The sequence below is a fragment of the Accipiter gentilis genome, chromosome 13 (assembly GCF_929443795.1).
Source record: "Accipiter gentilis chromosome 13, bAccGen1.1, whole genome shotgun sequence".
In the NCBI taxonomy this organism is placed as follows: Eukaryota; Metazoa; Chordata; class Aves; order Accipitriformes; family Accipitridae; genus Astur; species Astur gentilis.
The window spans coordinates 30,342,322-30,355,497 of NC_064892.1; the positions used below are offsets into that span (position 1 = coordinate 30,342,322).

General features: G+C 42.2%; 1 protein-coding gene across 8 annotated transcripts in view; it reads right to left on the reverse strand.

Moving 5' to 3' along the window:
• ENOX1 (ecto-NOX disulfide-thiol exchanger 1) overlaps positions 1 to 13,176 on the reverse strand; it is a 378,564-nt gene that overhangs the window by 91,973 nt on the left and 273,415 nt on the right. For all 8 annotated transcript variants that reach the window (XM_049815788.1, XM_049815782.1, XM_049815789.1 and 5 more), the window contains 3 exons: positions 10,576 to 10,749; positions 8,636 to 8,842; positions 2,013 to 2,246 (listed from right to left, as the gene is read on the reverse strand). In XM_049815788.1, the coding sequence (XP_049671745.1) occupies positions 2,013 to 2,246; positions 8,636 to 8,842; positions 10,576 to 10,749 (615 nt within the window). The remainder of the gene's footprint in view (positions 1 to 2,012; positions 2,247 to 8,635; positions 8,843 to 10,575; positions 10,750 to 13,176) is intronic.

The window sequence follows — 13,176 nt, forward strand, 5'->3', positions numbered from 1 at the left end:
GAAGCCCTAATGTTCTACTGCACTGCCCTATAGATACCAGCTATGGTGCCATGGGAAAGGTAAAGCAGACCAGTATGATGATCAAACCCCACCTCTGCTTTCTAGAGTACCTAGTACAGGAGACAACTCATGACCAGTGAGAAAAGAAAGGGCTTCTTTGCATTTTCCACCCCCAACAAGCTATACAGATCCAAGGCTGGCGCCATTAATCTTGCTACAAGGCAACTGCTAATTAGCAAAGATTTTTAAAATTGCAATATATTCTTTTGCTGGATTTTAACTATTTTTTAACCAATAAAAAATAAACTTACCATTTTGGTTTCTTAATTTAGCATGTTTAATTCTGTATGTTTCTGAAAGTTTATCTTTATTTCCAGAGAAATAGTCATGTACGTGGTGTTGGTCTATACCGTGCTCAAAATATTTCTATATTAAACTTGCGCATATATGCGAAGCTCTGGTCAAATGTCTCTCAGGAGAACCAAAGATCTAAATGCTTGGAATAAGTTTTAATTAAGTACGGAAACTTCCAAGAATGAAAAGAAAAATCCTTCTAAATACAGACATCTTAAACATCTTGCAAAAAACCAAGCAATGCCCCAAGCCTGAAGCAAAGGCTAGCCATACGGAAGAAATTGTCCAGACTTCTTGCATTTTCTGGCTTAGTTCAGGAAACCTCTAGGCTTTACTACATAAAGCAAAACTTCCCTATAAAAGATTAACTCCTAAAATATTCAACTGAAAACAGATTCTAGGAACAGATGGATCTAAAACTCTGTATTGTATTGTATAACCTCTGCAGGAGCTGGGCTGGAAGCTAGATAAGAATTTAAAAATCTTGTATTTGGGCCTCTTCCCCTCTTATCTCCTGGTCTATCAGCCCATCTGGGTTATATTACCAATCTCCCGGTTACTTAATGAGTTATTAATTAGAGGAGTATATGTGGTGAGAAAATCAGTCAGCCAAACTAATAACAGACCAAGGTAACAGTGACAACTAACAGCGACCAATGCAGTACTCAAAGAGACAGTAGGGTGCATCTCTGCTCCATGCTCCAAGGATGCGACACTTCGCACTATCTTTCTTTGGCTTCCCAAACATGTTTCATAGTTAGAACACAGGCCAGTGCGTTGACAGCTAGATAGCCTAAGTTTAATCTGGATAATTCCGAAACAGTGGCAAGAATCAGTTTCTTGTGACCTGGCACACAGTAAAATAACACGCTTGGCCACCACGTGGGGAAGGAATGCCAAACACAATTGCTAAACACTTAATAAAAACAGTTACAACTCTAAGGGGTATAAGGAGTTGTTTGCTTGATTTTTTTATTTATTTATTTCTTCACCATGAATAATTTTATTTCTTTGCTTCTTACTTTCTATGTTAACTATTAAAATCAGGAATCCTCAAGCTGCACCCTTGAAAAATATTAACTCAGTAAGTGTACCTAGAAAAACAAACAAGCAAGCGAACACATACCAAAACAAGACACTATCTTGCACAAGCGGTTCTAACCCTAAAGAGGGAATGAAGGAATGGATGGTGTGTGTCAGAGATAAGTTGTACCACTGCATCTGAGGGGCACATTAAAATGCAGCTCATGAGGGCAATTTAAACGCCAGGAATTGTGACAGTCGCATGCATGTAATGTAGTAACATGTGAGTCAGGGAATAATGACATTTGAAGAAACGGGTCTTTAATATGAAGGCTGTTTGTAACAGGCATTTCCAAGGTAGATGATGATAGCACCTGAACAGAAGAAAACCCCACTGTACTATTCTGCAGGTTGTGTTTTAGCTGTTAAAGCACAGGCAGATGGACAGACATCCCACATTTCCAGCAGGTGGGTGAGCATCATTACCGTTGGCACAGAAATGGCAGAGGAATGGGGAAAAGCTAAAAGGGCAAGTAATAAAATATATCGGAAAGAAATCAGCTCCCCTGCTCTGACTTCTGTATGGCTCCTGCTCTTAAGGAATAATACACTGAAAAGTATCAAATGCTGCTTACCTTTCAATTTCTCAGCCAGCAAAGCAGCTTCGTGTTCAGAATAATGCATTATTGCCGGAGGAGAAGGAGGGCGCAGTCTGTCTTCTTCCATTTTGCGTCTGTGGCGTTCTTCTCTGGCCAGCATTCTTTGTTTGCATTCCCATTCATAAAAGTCATCTCTTGCCTGAGCAAAATCAACATGAAGGCGACCTGAATCCTTTTTGTCTGTGCTAGATCCTAATCTCATGCGGTAACCTGAAATCAACAAGCAGAACTAACTGTTGCAGCACTTCTTTGCTTCTTTTTTTCTTTTTTTTTTTTTTTTTTTCCCTCTCAAGTGCAGCTAAGTAAAAACATACATTAACAAAGTCCCACATATCTACACAGGATTTATTGATCATTGTGTTCTCATCAGGAAGATGAACATTCATGCACTCATTTTTCCTTGCAATTTTCTGCATCACCTATCAACATAGTAGATGAGCTGAAAACTCGACCCAAAGGTCCAGAATCTACATTCCTGTTTAGAAGTCTCCAAAATATGTGATTTTTCTACTTGATAATCCCAACCTTTGTAAGTGCAAAGGCCAGCAAAACAAAAAACAACTACTAAAAAAGGGTCTGGTTTGGTCTGAATGTAAAGTCCTGCTTCCCCTGATCCCACTGAGATCATGTGCAGTTAGTTTAGTGCCTTTCTTCGGCCTGCCAAAGGAATTGGAAGTATGGGGAAAGGCTGAATTTTATAAAAATCATGACTACCGATGAATGAGAAAATTGGGTTACGTAGAGTCCTGTGCCACAAAGAGGGTGGTGTCATAACTGCATTGCTGCTAGATCTCAAAATTTTGAGGCTTTACAATTGCAAACACTACTTCCCAATTCCCCACTGGAAATAATCTGGCAGCAAATATAAACCACCTACAAATGAATTGAGTTCAGCATTCTTTAAAGTCATTTTAAAAGTGTGGATGGATTTATTAGACATTTGCAAGACCCCTTTCTGGGGTCAGAGGACAAACAAATTGTGCCAAAGCTATAAAAAGAGCTTTTTCTGACCATGCTGTGGAAGGACATATGCTGGGCACCTATGTTTTTCAAGTTTTATTTCCAAGGCGAATCAGTTTCTCTAACTTTTAAAATGTCGATTCAGAGAAAGTGTGCGAAAACACTACATAGAAATTTGCAAGCAGAGCCTTCAGACACAGGTAAAATTAATCAGCCTGCACAGGGCTAGCTCTAATTTCTCCACATCAACCCGCTGCAGTAGCCTCCAAAGTAGAGCAGCCCAGCAGAGACTTCTTCAGAAACAACACACACTATTGCAATCACTGCATAATAACTCCAGGGATAGGAAACTCCTGTTCAAAATGGCAGGAAAAATGGTGTTTGCTGCTTTTAAGCAGCAACCCAAGAGAACCTACCTTTCCGTCTTGTGGTTTGCTTGTGGTTTGAAGAACTTCAGTACCTCACCCCCCCAGTTAAAACCTAGTTTTGAACTCTCTTCAGTGGCAGCAAAGCTAAGACTTGTGTAGTAGATTAGGAGCATCTTTGCAAAAAAAATGTGTATCTAGGCATACTCTGTTTTACTGCTGGAAAAACATCCTGCTGTACGAATACAAGGGACTGTCTGTACTACAGCACATACGAGACAACTGCTTCAAAGACATTAGATGTTCATATATGTAGTGATCCTTCCAAAAAAAGCAATCCGGGTGCCTTTTGATTTGACATTTTCCTTTCAAACATCTTGTGGAGTTCAGCCAAGTAGCCTGTGAGTGAGGAAGAGGTAGGACTTTTATTTTCCAGCGGGGAGCCCTAACCAAACTCGAACTAAGTGTTTCAGAGCCAGAAGGCATCAAATATTCCACGGAACCTACCAAATCTGGTGTCCAAGGTTCATGAGCTTGGGGTGAAGTAGAACGGAATTACAAGAGAGGCAAATGAGGGAGTTGTTTGGTATTTTAAAGCCCCATTTCTCTTGCTCAGAGGAGTAAACACTACTTTTCCCCCCAGCAGGCTCTTTACGGTCATATATGTAGCTCTAGTCACAAGGTGTTGAAGGGAAGAGTTACAGATACACCATATTCAGGGAGACGTAACAGAAGAGTGTGGGTGACCTTTCAGAGCTGAACTAACGTGGGGGGTAATTAGGTGGTTTGATCCACAGAGGTGCAGGCACAAAGGGGTCAGCCAAAAGGAGTCAATGGTGCAGCTACCCTGATAACCGTGACAAATGTCAACAACCCCCGCCAAGTTCTCCTCACCAGCTGCATTCCTCAAAAAGCGATTGCTCTGGGCCAGAACGGCACTATCAGCGATGCGAAAGGACACTGCCAAGGTGCCAGGTCTCGTGAACCTAAAATTAGATCTCCCAGCTGGGCTGTAGTTTCCAGGAAGACACAATCTCTGTTCCTCTCTCCCCACGCCGTCTTTCGCCTCCGTTGGCTGGAGCGTGCTGGGCATGGACAGAGTGACAAACACGGCACTGCAGGACTCAAGACTCTTGTGGACCTCAAAGCCCCACTTAATCTGAATAAAGAACTAATGAAAAAGACTGTGCATCTACAGGTTGCGTATGCACCAGCAAAGTTGAGTTTTACTAAAGTGGCCTTCGTTTTTGAAGTAAATGGGGATAATGGGCAAAAAAACCCCCACCAAACCATTGAACAGTGTAAATTGCAGTTCAAAACTCAGTACCCTGTGTAGCACTGGACAAATGGTTCCCTTTAGGTAACCAGCTTAAGTGCCTCCAAATTAGCAGATTTTTGAAATTGCCCATAAATCACACTGAAAAAAAATCTCACTGCTTGTTTAACTCGTAAGACTGAAGATGGCCAGCCAGCCAGGTGGTTTCCACCAGCACAGAAACCTAGAATAACCTGGGTCGGAAGGGACCTTGGACGTCACCTAGTCCAATTCCCCTCTCAGAGCAGGGTCAACTTCAAAGTCAGATCAGGTTGCCTTGGGCTGGGCATCTCTGCCTTAATAAAAAAGCAAACGCCTTTGGCACGGCTTCTTGCACCCTTCTGAATCAGGTTTTGAGGACACTACAGGACCAATGGTCTCGCCAGTGAAGAAGAGACTCCTTGATGGGTTGATAGAGCAAGACGCTGTGTAGCAAGGGGTGCACAACTCGGGGGGGTCCTATTTTGTATATGGGATCCTCAGGTACCCATTTGGGATGGCAACTTTGAACTGTGGAGCAGCTGGGAAGCTCGCTCTTTTCCAGTACCATGTCTCCTTATTGATGTTCGAGGGTATTTGAATATATGAGTGAATCACCTGCCCTTACAGACCCTTTTCTCCATCTCTTTGCTCAGGACTGCCACTACCACTAACAGCGTGTCTGGCTTGTAATTTTTAATTTCAGTTCCACACAATGGCAGAAGAAAAGACTTTGGGAACTTGCCAAGTTCCTCACTTTAAAGGAGCAGCAACAGGAAGAATTAATGAGGGTGCTAAATAGAAATCAAACACAGTATTTCCACATCACAGGTCTAGTCAAAACTCCATGGCTTGACTTACCTTTGAGTGTTGCTATATTGGGGACTGGCCGATACCTGCTCTCTAACTGGGGATCTAGATCAGTGAGAACATAAAATAAAACCAGTACATGGTACTAAATGGAAACCCACAGGGGACAGTATCAGCACAGGAAAAATGCATACAGAGGTTTTTGGGGTATAAACAGTTCTGTCTCAAGCCACCTGTTTTGTCCCATATTTTCAAGTTCAGGGCCATCAATATTTGCAGGAGTTACTGAACTGTCAGCCACAAGAGTAAAGTACATACAGTTTGGAGAAAGAGCTTTCTCATGGGCTTGTATGTCATTTTAGAAAGTCTTTTCCTCAGGACATCAAAATGTAACTTTCAGGGCTAAAGGAAAATTGCCCTTCCTCAAGTCAACTTTTTTATCATAGTCTTCTACCCAGCTCCAAGTCTCCTTTTCATAAACGTTTACTTGGGAATAGAAAGGAAAAAAAATCAGTGATTAAACTACTTGATGGATTTTGTAATCACTTGCACTCTTTTGATGATAAGCATGGGATAAATACAAAGTTTGATGAGATTAGATGGGGTAGACAGATAAAACTGATTAGGTAGACAAAATTATCATTATATTACAGATATCAAAGGCATGACTTTCCCCTAATATAATACGCACACTATATCAACCACAAATTCCATTTGTACATCTCTTTTGTCTCTTACAGGGAAAAGAAAATGCCTTAACGATATGCTTTAACCCCACCATTTCAGAATACATTATGTCCGAGAATGGAATAAAGACTGGTTAAAACCCCCCAATATTTGAGTACAAATAAAACCCGCCCCTTCTCTGGGAGGTGGGGGACAGTCAGTGCTCCCTGTTTCATCTGCAGAATTCAGCGTTGGTGGACAAAACTGAAGCTTGGCTGCAGCGTGCCCCTGCTTTTCTTCCTCCTCCCTACCAGCTCCACTTGTTTTTTTCCCTGATCTGGTCACACACACACTAAGTACAACACTTGAGAAGAAAGAAAAGGTGTGAAGGAAAAGACAGATGGGGAGGGAGGCAGCGGAGCAGACGGTAAGAGGAAGGGTAGACAAGAGTGCGACTGTGGAAAAGGAAACGGAAGAAGGAAGCATGGATCAGGAACTTGGAAATCAACTGGCAGAAAATTCAGGATGAGGAAGGATGAGGAAAGGAATGTGCCACCTCCATCTCTGCTCATTTCCCTTATTCTGAACGGGTACTCCAGTACGTTACGAGCAAGGACACATGGCAGCGCAGGGAACTTCCTACCTCTAATCATGAAATCTGGTCCTCCAGGATTTAAGGCATATAAAATTAAAATAAAACTTGACTTGGAGTGAAGCAACAGGTGCAGTCAACTGCCAAGAAGCAGGGAACTGAGCTAGAGGGACACTGGCTCTGGGGTAGGGTGGCCACCTCTACATTTCTGAGCTTTTCTTTCCTCTCTTTCTTGCCACTGTTTTGTTTATCATACAGTAATACCAGTTCCTACTGAATCTGGGGTGCCCCTCCACTGCTCCGTTACTTGTGGAGATGTAGTCAGAAGTTGGAAGCTGGGAAATGTGCTACTGCGATGCCCGTAATCTGTCCCAATGAACTACAGCGTTGTGGAAGTAAAGTGAATAAACAAATAAACAGGAAGGATGGAAACTGGGAAGAGAGGATGAGGAGGGAAGAAGAAACGAGTGGAAAAAAAAAAAAGGGGAAAAAAACCCCAGGGTGGAATGAAGATCTGGAAGAAACCTGAAAATACAGCAATATTTCAAAGAAATCTTTATATAGACCTCATAAAACTCACAATTTTCTGTGGCTCTTCAAGCAGATATTTAAAGCAAGCAGCCAAGTTAGAATCCCCCCAACCCCAACCCCCAAAATCCCTTGTGAAACAAAGGAGCTGGGTTTTTCCTGACCACATATTTCAAAAGTTCAGATGTTTCCTTTTACTTCTCTCTTTCATTTTAAGATGTAGTTGATGGTGATTTGAGAGGCCACTTATTTGTAGCTGTGTCAGCTCCCTATGGACACGTACAGGACATCGAGGTTACGGCCTTACCGCTAAACAGAAGATGGTCGGGGTGGGAGCTCAAACAAGGTATCCCTAATCGTGAGCTGCCCCCCAGGATCCAATTTGGGTGGTCCCAGTGGGTCCCTCTGAGGTCACCCTACACAGGGTGGGTGGCTGTAAGCCAGTCTGCATCAGCTCGTCTTGGCCAAGGAGCAGTCCCTGGCCCTTGCTTATTTAAGAATACCTTTCGTGTGGGGTGAAAGTGTTACACTACACTTGTGGGGCAAAACAAAGCTTGGGGGTCTCCCCAGGACCCAGAAAGAGAGATGAATCAGACTGTGGAGACAAGTAGGGGATGGGATCCAGCTCAGAAAAGTGACGAAGGGCGCAGTTAGGAAGCCAATCCTCATATGAAGGAGCCTGTAACCTTACCAGGGCTCTGACAGTCACTGAAGCCTGATATGTGAAAGCAGAATTGTTTTTCATCTTTTTTTCTTCTTTCTTTTTTTTTCTTTTTTTCTTTTTTCCCTGTGAGTTAAAGGTGGGGGTTTTTTTGTCTGTGCCTTTGTTGGAAAATAAAAGAGATTCTGCAATTTTACACCTGAGTTTCTGTGGCATTCGTTGTCCTGGGAGGCAACAGACGCAGCCTACAGATGGGGCTCAGAATCTAACCCGTGCGGTAGCTGAATACATGCACGCATAAAGGCAGACTTTATTCAGACGGCACTGCAAATCTATAAAAATATGCCAATGAAATTGCCAGCCTATCAGAGAAATTGGCACTGGAAAACAGCAGCGTTCCTGGCCTAGTGCCCTCCTCTTTCCACAACCTGTAAGTAAAACTATATAAACCTGTGTAAATCGAAAATAAGATTGGGCTGTAGTGAATTTCAGGATCTGTTGCATTGTTGTGGGATGGCAGGAAATTGCTCCCGGGTAAGCAACATACAAAACCACGCACAAATCTTGGCAGACACAAATACAGAATTGCCCCTTGCCACTCCAAGCTACAGCCACAGAGCTCACGTAAGACTTGCTGAGATAAAAGCTAAGAAAATAAGCGAACATTAGCATCACAAAATACAAATGAGAAGCAAGGAAAATCCATTAAAGAATGTGAAGTACCAGAAAGGTAAATGGCTTTATCAACCATGAACTCCTCTGCAAAACGAATGTGACAAAAATTCTTCTTGCTTTTCCGAATTGCTGTTATATCTCCACACTGCTCAAAGACTTCCTGAATAATTTCCTCCGTTGCGTTTTCTGGTAATCCTCCAACAAACACTGTTTTACACCCAGGAGGTCTCTCTCTTGTTGAAGGTGGTGGAAGATCTAAGTCAAAACAGAAATCACATTGGAATACAAAATTTGTCTTTTGATCCATTGGCTCTATTCATTCCCCTAATCAGTTCTGGGCAGCAACAGTGATTTGACATAGCACGGAGGCGGGAGAGAGGGAGAAGCAAAATAACGGAATATTGCAGAGATTGTCCAAAACTGATTACTTAAATCTCAACCTTTTCAAGTTTTAGGTGGCGTTTCAGAGATTAATCCCTGCCACTGTGGGTTGTTCTCCAGGACACACGGTAAGGTCTAAAAGGATCTTTCTTTTCCCTGCATAGCAACACACAAAAAAATAGAAAATATTCTGTTTCAAAGCAGGGGGGCTTCTGTAACTGATTTGACCCCGAGCACAGATCTCAAGCACTGGCTCGGTACATTCAAAGATGAACTTCGCCATCTCTGGCTCATACCCATCACTCGCCACACTCGTCGAGTGCGTGGGCCCTCTGCAAGCAAGCCCATGCTGCGTACAGCCTGGGCACTCGATTTCCCTGGTCTTAGCATAATTTCATTTCTGTCTCAGGGTACAGGAGCACAGCAAACAGAAAAACAAAGTGGGAAACACGACGAAGTGACAGCATGATGAAAACGCTCTGCCGGTTATCTGTTTTGTCTTGTTGCCAGATAATGGAGCGGACGCCAGCACACGGGAAGGATAACCTCGCTGTTTACAAGTGCTCATGAGGTGGAGTGGCTAGAAATGTTATTTTTATGTATATAGAGAGAGGATATATACACACTTAAATCAGAAAACTATTAAATTGTCGAAGGCTGTATAAAAAATATACTCTGTCATAACACTTCACCTTGTTTATATGTAGATTACTACAGCATTCCTCTAGAAGTAATTCTCTAAGAAGGACTCTGATTGATATGACTTCGGTTTTTGGCCCTTTAACACAGTAAATGGGGTTACAACCTTAAAATATACATATATATATACACATTCACTCACAGAGCCAGTTTGATAAAACCATGATCTGGGCAAACTGCAAACCCAGAGCACCAGACTATTTGCTTAATTTTCTCTTTTGTCTTCGCAGTGAGAGGGAAAGCCGCTGGTCTGATGGCTCTGAAACTAAACTCCTGGGGCTAACATACACAAAATCAGGCTTTGTGCCTGAGCTGGTGGCTCAGTGGGACGAGTTTTCCATTTGCACAACATCCCATAAGGGGCAGAAGGAAGCTTGGTCCCTGCTCTCAAAGAGAAGGAACCCATCTGCCACGCTGCCCCCCGAAAAATGGTAAAAGAGGAGCCGTAGCCCCCCTTTCCCTCCCCCTCCCCCAGGGATGGACCGGAGTTTGTCAGCGTTTGGGTACAATTTGCTGTGCTCAGGGACGCAAGTCCAGCTTGGTCCCATCTACCTGTGGGCACCTGAAGGGGAGCATGGAGATGATCAGCATGTATAATCGTTCTATTTTGTGACATTCTCAGCTACAGGAAAGATTTTTATTACGAGAACTGTAAATCTTCAGGCTCTGTTACTTCTAAGTAATTATTTTTCTTTTTTGTACAAACTGCGTAGGTTTTTTTACACGACCTTACAGAGATGAGTAAGTATGCTCTGATACCATACCACGCTTTACACACAGAGTAGAGCTTAGAAGGAAACACCATACTTGCCTACACTCTACTTAAAAACCCTAATTTTTATTAGATAAAAAAAATATTTAATGCAATATATTTAGGAAAATAACGTTCTTTCATCAGATCCACTTACTTGGGTTTGGAGGGAAGAGCGTGCAGCTTTTGCAGTGAATTATTTCTTTGACTACAGGCACATCTGTCGGTGGTGGTGGCGGCACTAACCCCATGCCTGGTATCATTGGGTTAATCGGAGTGATTCCAGTCATCATGCTAAGGCTTGGATCAAAGCCTGGTACACAGATTGAATCTGTAAATATATAACATAAAATCCTGGCTTATAAATCTTGAAACTACTTGTTACTATTTTTTTGCACAGACAGTTTTGCTTTAGGCTTTTTTTTTTTTTTTTTCCCAAGCATCACTGTTAAAAAAAGGAGAAGAGAAAAGGAAAAATGGAAAAGGGAAAAGGCAGAGCAATAGGGAGGAGAGAAGGAGAGAGAGAGGGAGAGGGAGAGGGAGAGGGAAGTGCATTTTCCGCGGGGAAAAAAAAAAAAAATGCATAAAGAAGGGAACGTTACATAATTTAAAATATTAATATGACTGAGTAAAACAGCACATTAAAGTCTAAAACCATGCACCATGAATATCTGTTATTATCTGGAATGCAGTTTTCTGTTTCATAATGCTATTGTGGTGTTTACATTGCCTTCTGACCAGAGTGTACAAAGAATATAATTTAACATCGATATGCCCTCTTCATCTAATTGTCAGATTTATCACAACATAGCCTTCTCACATAAGTGACCTTGATTTACGAACAGTACAGAGAAAGATCCATTTCTGGCTGTTTTATAGAAGTGTAGTTAGCCAAGATTTCTAACCATTTTACCCTGGAATATAAAGTTTCAGCTGCATAGAATGGGGTCTTTTTGCACCTTGGAATTAATTCTTTCTTGTCCTGTTACTTAATTGGATTAGTAGACTCTTTTCAACACATGTATTATTAAAATATACCACTACAGCCCCATAAAGCAAAATGCATATTTGGCAACCGTTACTCTTTCTCCTTCCCGATCTCTTTGCCAAGACTTCCATACGTATTATTTAAAGCTGAAAGATTTACTGGGGAGCACCAGTGCTGTAACACCAAGAACTGTAATAAGCAGATGTTTCAGATGAACTGAGAGCCAACTTCTGAAATTTGCTTTCGTTAAAAACAAGGCTTTGGGTTTCTTGAGGCATAATGAATAAAATATTTTAAGAGACCAATCTCTTTGTTGGCATAACACTGCTGCTATTTGGCATCATCAATTATTTAAAAGGAGAGGGTTACTTTGGTGTTCTACAGGTTTTCTGCTGAGTTTTCTGGCTAGCAATGGGAAAGTATTTAATGATACATGTAAACGCGGGGTTTGGTAGCTCGGGAGTTTGTTTATTTTGAAGAAGCAAAGAGGGAAACAGCTCCTTCTCTAGGATTTTTTATTTATATATATATATATTTAGGAAATTTGAGCTGTATTTGCTACAAGGCAGCATGATCAATGGAACATGACCAGAGGGGCCTGTTTCTTCATCCTAAATCTGCTGCTGAGAAGCTGTGTGACCCTGCGTCGACCCACTGACCTTTCTGTATCTTAATTTCTGCATCTGCAAAACAGGTACAATAACACTCACTTACTGGTGAGTATTAGCTTGCATTTTTATAGCACTTTGCAGGTGTAAAGCGCTCTGTGGGGGTTGAAAATTAGCATTATTATTCCTGTGAAACATCCATAATCATCTTTCCCGGGAAAGACAATTGAGGATTGAGAACCTCTACTCCAGTAGAGCCCGTATCTATTTCAGCCGCACGCTCCTTGCTCTCCACTCACTGACTGTGAGCCTTCATCATTTTCAGGCAGTTCTGTACAACAAGCGTAGCAAGCGCACAGCAAGCAAGGATTTGCTTTAGGCTTATTGAAGACTAGTATTAATGAAAACTCATGATATTACATTACTTTTTTTTAATAAGTGGGCTTATGAAAAAGGATTTGCTCTGGGTGTGATGGTTTTTTTTTTTCAATATCGATGTATATGCATTGCTTTTCAGATTAAGGCTTGAAACTCGGAGCCTGTCATTTATTCCATGGTATGCAGTGGTGGCTGTATTAAATATTCATGGTTAGTGAATGCTGGGAGATAAAGTCAGAGGTGAAAGGGCAACATGCAATTCAAAGAAGTCCTTAGGCTATGCTAATTTGCTTGATCTCTTTAAAAAAGAGATCCTGTGCAACCCTCTCCTGCTGCAGGTGGAAGTCCATCGTCACTACTCACTGCTAAAGCGGCCTGCAATGCTCCACGGCACGCAGAGCGGAGCACGACGAGCACCCAACGGTCCTCTCCTGGGATCAGGGAAAACTGGCACTGGCAAGATGCCGAGGGAGGCATCTCGTCCATCCCTCCGGACAAATGTAGGATCAGCTACAGCCCTAGCCAGATATGAAATTTCAGATTAAATCCAATAGCCATAGTAGACCTACAGGTCTACTGAGGCATCCTGAGGCAAGGATGGAGCAGGTGGAAATGTACACGAAGATGGATGGAAGGCCAAGTTCTCCCTGTCCCGTATGTATCCTTCAGGCCCCATGTGACAGCCAAGGGAAAAACATCGGCATCTGGCGACTGCTACAACAAGTTGTATTTAAACATTGCTGTTCTCTAAGACAACTGCCAGATACATTTCGGCTTCTCTACA